We start from the raw sequence: 13553 nt of genomic DNA on the forward strand, positions 1-13553 counted from the left end.
ACCGCGTCCCCTCCCTACCCCAAAAACATAAAATACCCTCTCCCCCGGCCCCCACCACTTACCAGCTGTACCAGGACTTTGTTCTCCAGTCCCAGCGCGCTTCCTTCCTGTGGCACTACTATCAAAATAGAAAAGGGACTAAGTCCCCTTTCCTGTGGTGGTCATCTTTTTTTTCAGGATAATTGGCTCAGGCAATACGTGCGGAGCCCATCTCCCGAAAAAAAGTAAACTGTTTGCACCCCGGGTGAACCCTGGGGTGTGAATGGCCATTGTCCCCTTTTCGGGGGTGGTAATGGCCCAAGGCCCTCACTGAGGCCCTTGCGACCGACTGACCTACGTAGGGTCGGGTTTGCGGGCCATTACTGGCCATGTCCACCCTCCAATGCGGGTGCGATTGCCATGATAGCCTGCTGGAGGTTACACCACAGGCTTCATGAGGGACAGAAAGCATAGAGGAGATTTCTGCAACCACCCTGCGTAGGAGTATTCTCTCAGTGCCAGAGCCTGCTGAGGCTCTAATCCATAGTGGATACCCTTGTCTTTTGGGTGATAGTTTCAGTCTGACAGCTGCCCTCTCAAGGGGGTAGAAATTCATGCTGCTAAAAGTAATCGTAATACCCAGGCCCTTGGGGGGTGCTTCCTATTGAAAATTAGTACTGGTAGGTGGTGTTGATCCCTCAGAGCGTAGCTAGGCGATCTGTGGCCTAGAGAGTATCATTTCTGGACCAACCTAATCTACAGTTGAACAAAAGCGCATGTTGTCCACAGTATCCCTGTGATTGTAATTATGTCAAAGAAGCAGGAAGGGCTCCATGTATCCAATATTTTAAGAGTACCAAAGAGCATCCTGGGTGCTATATCTCTGATTCATAGGGACAGCACGGACAAATTAAAATGAGGAAACTATTTGCTTTAGAATAAGACTTTGCATTGATTAGTTTTCCCTCCTGGATACTTTCAATTTTTTTGTTCTTCTGTAGTTGCATCCTTTAGGTCTTTAAGCATTTGTCCTGAACTGCATCCCATGTGTATCCCGAGTAGGTTAGGGACGGAAAGAAGGCATACATGACCAAGTTAAAGTTGGATGAACCAGGAATATCCCATATTCGGAGCCCTTTTACTGTTTATTTATTCCCATCCCTACCCATTTATAGTAGTAATAGGCCATCTTGTTATGTTGGATAAATCTTCTCTGATCAGTAGGTGTTCTTCTATCCCCTGACCTTGAACCTTTAAACTACCATGAAGATGGTTGACTGTATTATGTGTCTTGAATGTTCTGTTGGTCTCCCTTCATCACAGTTCATATCCATATGTACTGGCTACGTGTAGAGTACTCTGATAGCAAGCTTGAGTAAACGGGAGTCATCATAACCTCACAAAGACATACCTTCTTTGCAACCCCCCACCTACAGGAATCAGATCCACCACTCATTCCAGAAACAGATTCCTAAAATAACAATTGCACAAAGCCTAGAAAGAAATGTTCCAGGTTACAACAACCCTGCCCAGAGAACCCGTAAACGACCAATATGAGTGAGTAGGGAAAGGACTGAGCTCCATGGACATGCTGCACAGAGTAACAGGAGGATAACTTGGCATTTCTTCCATTCCGATGTACCCTTTCCCATTAAACATTGCACTGCAAAACACTTTCCTAAATTCCACCTTCAACATCCTAACTACCCCCTATCTTTATCTTCTGTGGTGATCTTGCAATTTAGTATATTGTTAGGCACCCCCTTCCACTGGCAGACTCTTAATCGCCTTCTCTTTCCCCCAATAAACATGTCTCATTCGCATCCATTTTGGGTTTCATTTTGTGCTTTCTTGAGAAAAGCGGAAGGCGTTTGGGCAAAAAACACTTCACATGGAACAAAGCATCACACAATAAAACCCATTTCTGTGTCCTTTACAATTTGAAGAAAATGACTGGAGCAGGCGGGAACATTAACCAATGGGGCAGTGAGTATGGAGCATAGAGTGAGTTATACAAGTGCTGTGCAATCTGGTACCAGGAGGGGAACACTTCAACAGCCCAGGAGGAACCAAGTGGGTGGGAACCCTGGTATCTGCCAGCCAAGGAGTGGAACAAAGGGCTTTGGGGTAGGGCCCCATTACCAATCCAGGAGTGGTTTATGGTTGTGGACCCAGTACAAACTCCAAAGTGGAGAAAGGCAGTGATTGGCCCAGTACCTCCTCCAGTGTATAAGGAGAAGGCATGGGGTATGTGAGCAGTTGTGGGTAGGGGGAAAACTACCGAAATTAGTACACTCTGCCAGTCTGTCCTGGAAGAGAGAAACCACCAAACAGAACTTTGCACAACTGGATTGCCTCAAGGATCCACTCCCCTTCCCAACAGGTGTACAATGCACAGCTAACATTTTGGGAGGCGAGAGCACCCAAAACTCTGAGAACAGCTAACTGTCCGAGTCTGTGGCCTACCGTTACAGAACCAAAGTGTCACAGGAATTAAGTATTGTTTGCACTCCGAGGAGTCCACATTTTACCTGTACTAGTGCAGGGCACTGACTGCAACTTTACAGCTGCACTGTCTGCAAACATCAGTTTATCTCAAATTCCATCCCAGTACCTTCTTCAGTGGGTTTTCCGTCATGCTGCTTTGCCTGCAGCTTCTTGCTGAAGAACCTGTGTGTAGCCCCACCACTAGTAAATCTTTACTTGTTTTTCCGCTTTCAAAGTTTTGGCAGCTAGCATTTGGGTGCTGCAAGAGATTTAGGGCTGACTGTGAAGTATGCGATTGGATGGAGTCCTTTCTTTAACATTAGGCCTTCTTTTAAGATTGGGAGAACCGCAGCTTCCAGACCAGTATCCCACTCAGCCTATCCAAAATGTTGAGGGGACACCGGTCTTGAGTTATTTGACATTGCCAGTAACCTTAACTTGTAGGTCATAATCTCTACACCCCTGTATCCTGTAAAACAATTTTCTATTACCGAAGATAAAGTGCTATTATAACCTCTTGGTGTGGACATTGCCTTATTGGAAGGTGTATGTGTTCTACTGTATTTAATCTATCCCTTGGCCAGTAGGCCCTTGATACCACTTGTTGAACTATGGAGTGGACAAATCGTCCCAGCAATTGGCTTATAAAAGACCAACTGATTATGCACTTTGAAAAGATGAATGCAAACTGTAACTATTGCAAAGATTCTGTAGGCTTCTGATGGGACTTGAAAGATTTTGGGACAATCCTATTGTATTAGGGGATGAGGCGTAGCATTCATAAAGAAACTAACTAAGGATATCAATCAGGGTGGGTTAGAAAGCTAAAGTAGGGTGTACCGGATCATCGTACCTCGGTTCACCCATCACAGATAACCTTGCTGCTGTCTTTGTGATGCACCAAGGAGCACACCACACCACAGAACCAGGCGGGTGCGTGGCAAGAGGAGTGCAGCATAACACAATGGTCTGCAGGCAGGAAAGTGACTGTCACAAGAGTCTCTCTATGCTAGGAGAAGAGGAATGTCTGAAAAAAAGAATGAAAACTTAAGACCAGCACAGGCGTCAACCAGGAAGGGAGGAACCAATCCAAATCTCGCCTTGCTTCATCCAAAGAATGTCCTGGCACATGGCACAAAGACGACATAACTGAAAACCTTGAGACTCAACTTCAAATTTCCCTCACTGGCGTGGGGTGGTTTCTGTACAGTTAACAGCAAAAAGATGTCCAGATCGATGAAGCAAAAACAATGTATTCCCTACTCTAGAAGGACCTGGCATCCTGAGTCCAACAAGCCTATTCTAGAAGACTGGGTTTCTGCAGGAACTCCCTCAGGACACAGGCAGCCAGTCACTCAGTCTGGGGGCGCTTTAGTGTCCTCAGCACTTAGTTCATGATGGTGGTGCTCTGGTCCTCAGAATTGGACGCAGCCCTTATTCTTTGAATTGCCTGTGTCGCTTTCTTGGATGATCAATGGCTTTTGGTGGTTGCTGAACCCCCTTCTTGCCTCTGTGTTCTGGATTGGGCAGGTGCACTGTTTCCCCGCCTTGCGAGGGGGTCATCATTAGGCTTGCCTGGTCCGGCTGTGCAAGCATGGGGAATTGGTAGGTGTTTGAGAGATTTTCCTCAAGCCCTTCGGGTAGGTGTCTTTAGGTAGGTCTCACTGCGATTCCCTCGCTGCAGTTTAGGGACAGAGCAACCCAGGCCTAACTCTCAGCCGATGAGAGGGGTGATTATCAGGTACAGTGCAGACTTTTCTTGAACACTGAAATGAAAGAGTGTTCATACACCATATTTTTCTATAAAACAAATCTTCATTGTATAGAAAAGGCACGAGATGAAACATGACTGCACTAACCGGTAGGTCAAACACTGTAGCAGGTAAGTAGCAACTTTTTACTAGGCAAGAAAATACAGTTACAGGCAAGTAAAATGTTTTTCTTAGGTTAGGTATAGCCTGTTTCCCTAGAGGTAATCTGGTAATGCTGGCACCCGAATACAGAACTGGGAGATTCTCCTAAGGTCAAGCTAGGTCCTGCCCGTCTCCAATGCAACTGTGGTCCTCCTTTTTAAAAAAAAGAAAAAAATAAATTTATTTTTGCATTGCCACAGATGCGGAGATAAACTACCTGCCACCTCGACCTTCGCGTCAAGGGGCAAACTGACCTACTCTCCTATGGACCTCTGGAACCTTTGTGAAATGCTGCAAATCCATGTGGAACTGTTTGGTTTTTCTAACTGCAAACACTTATCCACTCAGGCCCAGTAGTAGCAAAAAGCCATTACAATGGGGGCTATCCCTATAAATAAATGCCCCATAATGGCAATGCTAGTTTAAAGCATGCTTATGGGATGGTTTTCAAACCAGCCTTGGCGCATTAAATGATTTGGTATTATTTTATTTTTTATTTTTTTTTAAATGGTATGTTTGGTAATCCAAACTTTTCATTATATTTGTCTTTCGAAGAATCGTTAGGATAATTACTAAAAAACGATTTACTTATTTTTTTTCGTGATCTTTTCGGTCTCAATCCAAAATTGAATGGCCGTTAGAATTAGATGTTTGTCGTTGCCTTTTAGCAGATGGTTCCAGCGTTCTTTTGTAGTCGTCTGTTTTTTTGATATTCTAAAGAAGTCCTTGAATAGATTTCTTTTTTCTTGTAGGGCAGGACAAATCATGATGATATGGAACAATGTCTCTTTGGTTGCGTTGCTCTGGCAGAAGCGACAGTCTGAGGATTTGATTTCTGTCTGTTGGGTGATACTCAGATAGTCTTGGGTTGGTAAGATGTTCAATCGGAACCTTAAGAAGAGATCTCGGGTATGTCGATCTGGTATTTGGTATTATGGGAAATGTCTGGCAAAAGGTCTCGCCAAGCTCACCTTAAAGCAGCTTGCTTAAGTAAAGCAATAATTGTACAATGTCCTTTTTTCATATAACTACCAAGAGAAAACCATGGCACTAGATAATGTTTGAGGCTGTTTTTCTGTTTTAAATGGGGTTGCAGGACACTATAGAGCCCCGCGTTACTTTGCAATGTGTCAAATTAAAATGGAAGGAAGTAATAGGCTCTCCCCCAATCCAATGTGAGAGCAAACCGCCAGACAAGATTGACTTTTCAGGGAGAAGAAATGCAATGTATGTCTTTAAGCAGCCAAAGACTGGGTACCTTGAGGGTGAGCAACCAATGGTCCACTGGGAAAATCATAGGCAAATAAGTTTTCCATTGGCTCGCAAATAACTCCTACTACAAGAGCTCTCATTCTTGGTATTCCTACTCCAAGAACATTCCCCTTTTTTGAGAGCTCGAGTCTAAGCTGCAGATGAGATTTTGAAAGAGTATCTTATTTCCTTTTTTTTTTTGTATTTGGGATTTGACGGTGTTAGGCAAGATTGTATGCAGTACCCTGTGGGAGACTGCACCAGCCTTGACCGCTTGGCAATAGTTAACCCAACCTTTGGTATAAGCATGCACTACACAAGTTGGTAGAGTGGGTGAGCAGCCAAGTTTATCTCAAGAGGGGTCAATGCGAGCTGTTGGGTTGTAACATACAGATTCACATTGACAAGTATCCAAATAAACACTTACACTCAAGGTTTCTTGATTAAAAAATTACCTATTAATTTAACAGTCAATTGAATAAGCCTTCTTTGGAAGGGAGCAAATATAGGTAACACAAAAATATACTTCAAAATACACACTTGGGATGGCACACAGACACTTCCTGACTTTTGTTGAGGGATAGTTGAAGCACAGAGTCAGAGGATAGTCTTTCAGGGAGCCAGCACAGCCAATGTCAATTAAGCAAAGTCTAGGGGAGCCGAAGCACTTCGTGAAGGTAAGTAAAAAGTATTGCACAATGTTTTAGAAGTCTTTGTAGAAAATGAAATCGCTGTAGGGCCGCAAGCTGGGAGGCTTGTGAGGGGCAAAGCTGCAAGCAACTCTGCAAAAGCAATGAAGACAAGTCTCAACTGAGAGCTACCGAGGCTACACAAGAAGAGGTAAGTACCCCTTAGTTTGACAGTACCTTAGGTCTGAAAAAATGTGTTCCAGATGGCTTCTGTTCCTGTGTAGGTCTGCAGATCCTGTTGTTCCTAGGCCTCGGGCGTGGGGACAAGAGGGAGGACGTCTGGGGACTCCTGCACTACGAATTGAAGGTCAGTGGCAACAATGGGCAAACCTCAGATCAGCAGCACTTCGCGGTTTCAGCTTCTCGCGAATAGCACCACTGTGGTTCTCGGATACCTTATGGACTTTCCTCGCATCTGGGGCCCAGAACTCTGAGGTGGCTCAGGCTTGGTCAGTCCTGCTTCAAGGGCGTCCGGAGGATCTTCAGGGAGCTAGGGTCCGACTTAAAGACGGCACACACTATTCTGGTGTCACTCTACCTGGCAATCTGCTCCTGCAGCAGCAATGGAAGTACAGCCAGCTGCAAGAGGATTTCCAGATGAGTTTGTCTTGAGGTTGATTGGTCCCACCAACCCAAGGGGAGAAGTCATCCTTCGCAGGGCTTCTCTAGTCGAGGCAAATTCAGAGCTTCAGCACGGCAGCAGGGCTTCACCGGGCAAACCAAGGGTCCAGGAGTTGCAGCAGGCGTCTCTTCCAAGTTCTTCTTCGGATTCCCTCGTCCAGTGGTCAACTCTGCCTTCAAAGCAAAAAGCCTTGCCTGTTATACAGGTCTCTCCCATTCATTTGCAGCATAGCTGTCAATCACACAGCAGGGTGGCTGTCCTCCGAGGACAGCCAGCCAGCCAGCCAATCAACTTTGGGTGCATACCTGTAACCAAGGAGACTAAGCACAGGGAGTTTCGGCACCTCCCTCGCTTCCTGCTCTGCCAGACACGCTGGAGCGAGAGGGGAATTCACCAGTGAATCCCCCCTAAGACAAAATGAAGAAAGGGACCAAACTGGTTTGGCACTCAGAGTAAATCCCAGGAAGGACCTTTCCAACAAGAAATGGTGAAAAAAGACCGGCCGTTTTGACAAAAATGGGCACCCATGGGTGCTTTACTGCAACTGGAATTGCAGCCCGCGATAGAAATACACAATGGTAGGAAAAAGTAAACCACTGCCACCAGACATTAATTGTATAAAAGGTAACATAAAAGTGTGTCATGAGAAAGTAGACCAAGGGGATACTAAGTAACTCCTCCAGCATCCTATTGTAAGGCAGTGTGGGCTGGGTCTAGAAAGTTATAAAATGTAAGTAAAGTCAATTTCACTTCAGTGCTTTTGAAAATGGTAGTTTCACCAAGAGATGGTATTTAAACCTTAGCAGAAATCCAAGGGCATTCTATGTGGCACTGCACTGAAGGTGCTGTGTGTCACAATGTAAGAACATGATGCCTATGGAGTTAATAAACATAGATGCATGAGAGAGTTTGAAAAAGGTGTCTCACTCTCCAGGATAAAAATGTAAAGTCCTAGAGTCCAGCAAAAAGAGCTGGGGGTCTCTAAGGTAGAAGGGGAATTAGCACATTTCTTTCTGAGAATTCTCCCTAACAGAAGGAAAGTAATATTCTCCGTTTTTTTTCTCTAAAAGTTGTTTTTAGTTTGTAGCTCACATTTCTTTGCACATGCTAATTAATGCAAATTAATATTCATTGTTCCTTTAGATCAGCTAGTGACAGTATTGGGGCTTCTTCCTGTGACGCTGCTCTGCTGGTAGTCCTGAGATGGACAGATCCATGGAGCTTTGTGTGTGGAGCAAGGGATGGGTTCCTCGTAGGACAGGGTTTCCCATATTTTGTTGAGAGCATTTGTACTCCCTGTTCAGAGTATTTGCCTGCTTTCGAGAGTAAAATTGTCCGATATACATGCTGGTGGTCTGGCGACACAGACTCCTCCTCAGGGCTCCTTCTGATTGGCCTTTGGACTTGACTTGCTGTTTTATTGTGGTTTCGCTTTTTTCTTTGGAGCTGTACTGGCGTGGCATCTGCCATCTGGTCCTGGTTGGCTTTCATTTCTTGTTTCTCTGATTGTATTTCCCCCAGTTTGATTTCTCCGAGGCCTTCATGCATCAAGCAATCCACACCATAGAATACTGCCTGGGCTGCATCTCCAACACCGCGTCGTACCTGCGACTCTGGGCCCTAAGCTTGGCGCATGCTCGTGAGTATATTATAGCAGACTCTGTGATTGCCTCTTTTGAGCCCCCTCTGCCGCTTCTGCCTATGCCAATGCTTCACTCGTCCTTCCGATCTATTGCTTCCCCTCCACCTTTTCCCATTTCCGGCTTTCGCTGCTCCTCTCTATCTCATGTCATCCTCTCTGCCTTCCCACCCTTTCCCCAGCTCTCATTTCCTTCCCGTCACCTCCTTTTCCCAACCCTTGCTTCATCACACCTCTTTGCACTCTTGCCCAATTCTTTCTGCTTGTCCTGTGTGGCCATACGTAAAGACACTGGTGCTCCTGGAGTTAGAGGGCTGTTACCCGTTAGGGCCAGCGGCCTACTGTTTAAATAAGACTACCTACAACCAAGGAACCATTCATCTAAGCTCCTGAGACTCACAGAACCCCCAGACTTAGCTGGCCGGCTCCTCCAGGCCACTGTCTGCACTGCCTGGCTACTGGTGCTACGTCATGGGCTACCAGATGGCTGCACCATACCAAAACATCATGGTCGCATTTGCTATCAGTCGGGCCTCACCTCTGCTGACGTACCTGCCTAGAAGCCCTCTTTTGGAGCACTATAGTTCTCATCATACTGCAGACTCTCTGCTGCCAGTGCACTTTGCCTTTTCAAACTTTTTGCAAATCTTTTGTTGGCTTGTAGTTGATTTTCCTCAAGCACTATGGGAGAAGTTTATTCCCTTTGGAAACCTGACTTTGGGACTTTTTTGTCACTAACTTGGTGCCTAGCTGCCGTGGTTGACACTGAACTTTCCCAGTGAGTCTTACTTGGCAGGGTAAAGATTGGAACGATCAGTTTTAGAGAGTTACTTGCTAGTAATTCAGCATTCCTTAAGGCAAGGATATTCCTTGAGTAGTATATTGTGTACCTTTCCATACTGAATGCAATAAAATATTCAATGCAACTTTTAACCACCCTATGCCCGTTTGTCTTCCCCAATTTTTGCTTCCACTCTCCCCTTCTGTTCGACATCTTACCTTTTTACTCCTGTTTTCCCCACCTCTAGCTTCTGCCCATCTTGCCTCCATATGCTGCTTCCCCCCCATGCCTCACTTTCTTCAGTCTGTTACTTTCTACAACATTCCATCTAATTCTCTTTTTGTCCACTCCCACCCCACCTCCCTTTTTAAACAAGCCATACATGGACTGGTCATCTTCCCCTGCCCCCTCCTTGGAAGCCAGGAATCCGAGTCATCTTCGACTCCTCTCTCCTTCCTCCCTCATACTCAGGACATTGTCAAGAAGTCCCACTTTCAGATCTTATTCTGAAAGGAATTCTACTTTTCCTCACCTTCCCCAGAGACTCACCGGGCTCTGGTTCTCTCTAGGCTTAACTATTAGAACAGCCACCTCCTTAATCTACCTTTGTCCACTCTGCGACCCCTCCAGCTAATCCAGAACAGGGCAGCAAGACTTCTCCTTGGCCTGAAGCCCAGGGACCGCCTCTCTCCTGCCCTACAAAGTCTCCACTGTCTCCCGATCACAGCGTGGATTAAATTAAAATCCCTCTGCATCATCCACAAGGCTGTCTGTGGCAGGGGGCCACTCTATCTGCAACTCTTTCAGACCAAATACTCCCACCAACAGACACTTGCGTTCCTCTGGCACCAACTCCTTGCATGTGAGCTGGGCTACCTTCTTTGGAATAGCCTCCCCCTCCCTCTTAGTCATGAGCAGGACCTCCTTAAATTTCAGAAAAGCCTCAAGCCCTTCTTCTTTACCTCTTCACTCCCCTGCTAATCGCACAGTAGCTTGACTGAAGTGCAGGGCCCTTATGCATCCTCATGGTTCTGACCTCCCACTTCTTATCATCTCTGCTGCGGTCCATCCTCTGCACTTGCTTCGGCTCACCCTCCCCTTCGAGGTTGCACTTACCTACTTCATGGCACTTCACCTGCTGCTCAGCATGAGCACCATAGCACCTATCCCATACCCCTATCCCCTCTGTACTTGCACGTTCTGAACACTCGCAGGCATAGTAAGTTCGTCTTCCCCTCCCCCCTTATCTTCTCTGGTTTGTTTAATTAATTTAATTATTTATTATTGTTATAATTACATTTTTCATCATCCCCTGTCCCCTCCCTGTTGCCCTGTGGGCGCTTTGAAACAGTATTTGATTCCTGTGTAAGCGCCTAACAAGTGAACAATAAATAAATGTCACTGTTTAGAAACCATTCTCTGGCCTTCAGGTGTCATGTCTGAGTTGGCCTTGCTCTTGCTAGCAGTGTCGATACTTCTCACAATAGTCTGGCTAGGTCACCCGGGGACAGTGCACCTCACTGTCTGCTGACTGGTCATCACTGCAGCACAAGTATGTCCTAGCTGGCCACTGTGGCGCTTGAAATTCCTTTGCTGACCACCAAGGGTCACTGCTTCACACACATTATTTTGGATTCTCACTTAATGGACTACTGCAACTTATGGAGCTCTATGGCTAGTCACTGTGGACCACTGCAGCTCATGTCGCTCTATGGCCGATCACTGTGGACCACTGCAGCTGATGGAGCTTGATGACTGGTCACTATGGAACACTGTGGCTGGCCGCTGTGCCACTGCAGCTCATGTCGCACTATGGCTGGTCTCTGTGGACCACTGCAGCTCATGGAGCTCTACATCTGGTTGCTGTGGACCACTGCAGCTCATGGAGCTCTACATCTGGTTGCTGTGGACCACTGCAGCTCATGGAGCTCTACATCTGGTTGCTGTGGACCACTGCAGCTCATGGAGCTCTACATCTGGTTGCTGTGGACCACTGCAGCTCATGAAGCTCTACATCTGGTTGCTGGACCACTGCAGCTCATGGAGCTCTACATCTGGTTGCTGGACCACTGCAGCTCATGGAGCTCTACATCTGGTTGCTGGACCACTGCAGCTCATGGAGCTCTACATCTGGTCACAGTGGAGCACTGCAGCTCATGGAGCACTACGGGTGGTCACAGTGGAGCACTGCAGCTCATGGAGCTCTACATCTGGTCGCTGTGGGGCACTGCAGCTCATGGAGCTCTACATCTGGTCGCTGTGGGGCACTGCAGCTCATGGAGCTCTACATCTGGTCGCTGTGGAGCACTGCAGCTCATGGAGCTCTACATCTGGTCGCTGTGGAGCACTGCAGCTCATGGAGCTCTACGGCTGGTCGCTGTGGAGCACTGCAGCTCATGGAGCACTACGGCTGGTTGCTGTGGACCACTGCAGCTCATGGAGCACTACGGCTGGTCTCTGTGGACCACTGCAGCTCATGGAGCACTATGGCTGGTCACAGTGGACCTCTGTAGCCCATAGAGTAGCATGGTTGCTCGGGGTCATTACACTTCATGCAATACTCGAACTGCTCTGTTGGATGCCCCATAATGAGGCATACATCCAACTTGCCAGTGTTAAAGCATTGTAAGATTTCGGTTGTTATGAAAGATTTTTCTATTCACAACTTTCTTTCCATTGCCATCAATGGAGCCCCCAGTTATTTACTTGCCTCCAAAAATAAGGACAGGGTTGAAAATATAGCAAAACCTTTTTTGCTTAACTTCACTTGTTTGACTCACTTCTTCACAGCGCACTGGTCAACCCCTAAGGTTACCAGCTCAGGGGAGCTCTGTCCCAGTCATACATTTCCTGTATATTTTAGTGCAGCACACATCTCCTTACAGTGACGTGCTGCAGGAGGTCTATATATCAATTTTTCATTTTTCTCTATTAACATTCTTGTTGCCTCTTTAGAAGTACTTGGGAAAGGCTGCTGGCAGAGAACAGAAATCTATTCTTTCTTTTCTTGTTTTTTCGGTCTGTTATTTCTTTTTTCCCAATATAATGCCATTGCGATTACCTTCTACTCAAAATGGCCGTACCATGCGGCTCAAGCCGTGTCCTTTGGACGTCTTGTTCTTTGGACTTCTTCCTGCCCTCTCAAAGTTCAGAGACACCAGCAGGATCCATCTAGGATTCCTGGGAAAGGTGTGGTGTGTGGGACCTCTCATGAAATGGGGGTTGCGACTGCCTAGTCCCAACCTGCAGTCCACAAAGGGAACTGTTGCTGGGCAGATGTGGGATTTGTAACTGTCCCTAATTGCACAGCACTTGCCTGTTTCAAATGTGCAGGCACTTGACAATGGAGGGCTGGGGCAGCCACCAGCGCACATTTAAGCAGAGGCATACTGAGCTGTTAATTGGATCAACTGCTGGAGCCAAGACCAGAAGGAGAGGAGCCCACGCTGAAGCCCTGCCTCTCTTGCTGCAATCTTAGAAGACCCTCATTGGTACTTCGACCCTTGGACTGATGCATATATGCCAACCCTCCAGATGTACTGCTACTTTTCATGCTCTCCCACCGAAAATAATTTTAGCCCCAATGCATTCCTATGGGACAATTTACGTTTCCCGATTTCTCTGACTAAATCTCACTCCCAAGTGCATTGGAATGTTGGCATGTATGCTTGCGGGACCAACTAGCCCAATCCCCTGCACAAGGAGCCTGCAGTTGGATATGCCCCGGGAACTTCCTGTGGGCTGTGCAAAGGCCTGTCCGTTGCCCAAGTCACCACCCTGAGCTGGAGCACAGGATTCTACTCTCGAGAGCAGCAGAAGAGATGAGCTTGGGCCTCAAATCGACCTGCAAAGAGAGGGGGGGGCCTTCCTGGAGCATAGTCTTCCTTGCCACCACGACTCTCACCTGCTCAAGGTGAACTTTGGAGGTGCTCCCCTCTGGCGTTTCCTGAGGTCTACTCTTCTCATAGGAGCGGCAGTGGCGACTGTCCTGAAGGGCCTGTGCTGTCCTGCTAGAAGATTTTCAGAACCGTCCTACTGGAGTGCAGAGCTATTCTTAATCAAATACGACATCAACCACTGCTTCTGCAACCCGTGGACATCCATCAGCTGAACCAACGGCAGAAGTAAGTGGCTCTAGAGATGGAGTACCCTAGGGGTAGTCACGCAAGAGGCGTGAGCCTGCATACCTGTT

The 13553-nt window shown here is 46.9% G+C and overlaps 1 protein-coding gene across 2 annotated transcripts in view; it reads left to right on the plus strand.

The window, feature by feature from the left end:
• TCIRG1 (T cell immune regulator 1, ATPase H+ transporting V0 subunit a3) overlaps nucleotides 1-13553 on the plus strand; it is a 177339-nt gene that overhangs the window by 133503 nt on the left and 30283 nt on the right. For both annotated transcript variants that reach the window (XM_069628935.1, XM_069628937.1), the window contains exon 18: nucleotides 8463-8580. In XM_069628935.1, coding sequence (XP_069485036.1) covers nucleotides 8463-8580 — 118 coding nt within the window. The remainder of the gene's footprint in view (nucleotides 1-8462; nucleotides 8581-13553) is intronic.

This window comes from Ambystoma mexicanum, chromosome 12, assembly GCF_040938575.1.
Source record: "Ambystoma mexicanum isolate Mex_15411 chromosome 12, UKY_AmexF1_1, whole genome shotgun sequence".
Taxonomy (NCBI): Eukaryota; Metazoa; Chordata; class Amphibia; order Caudata; family Ambystomatidae; genus Ambystoma; species Ambystoma mexicanum.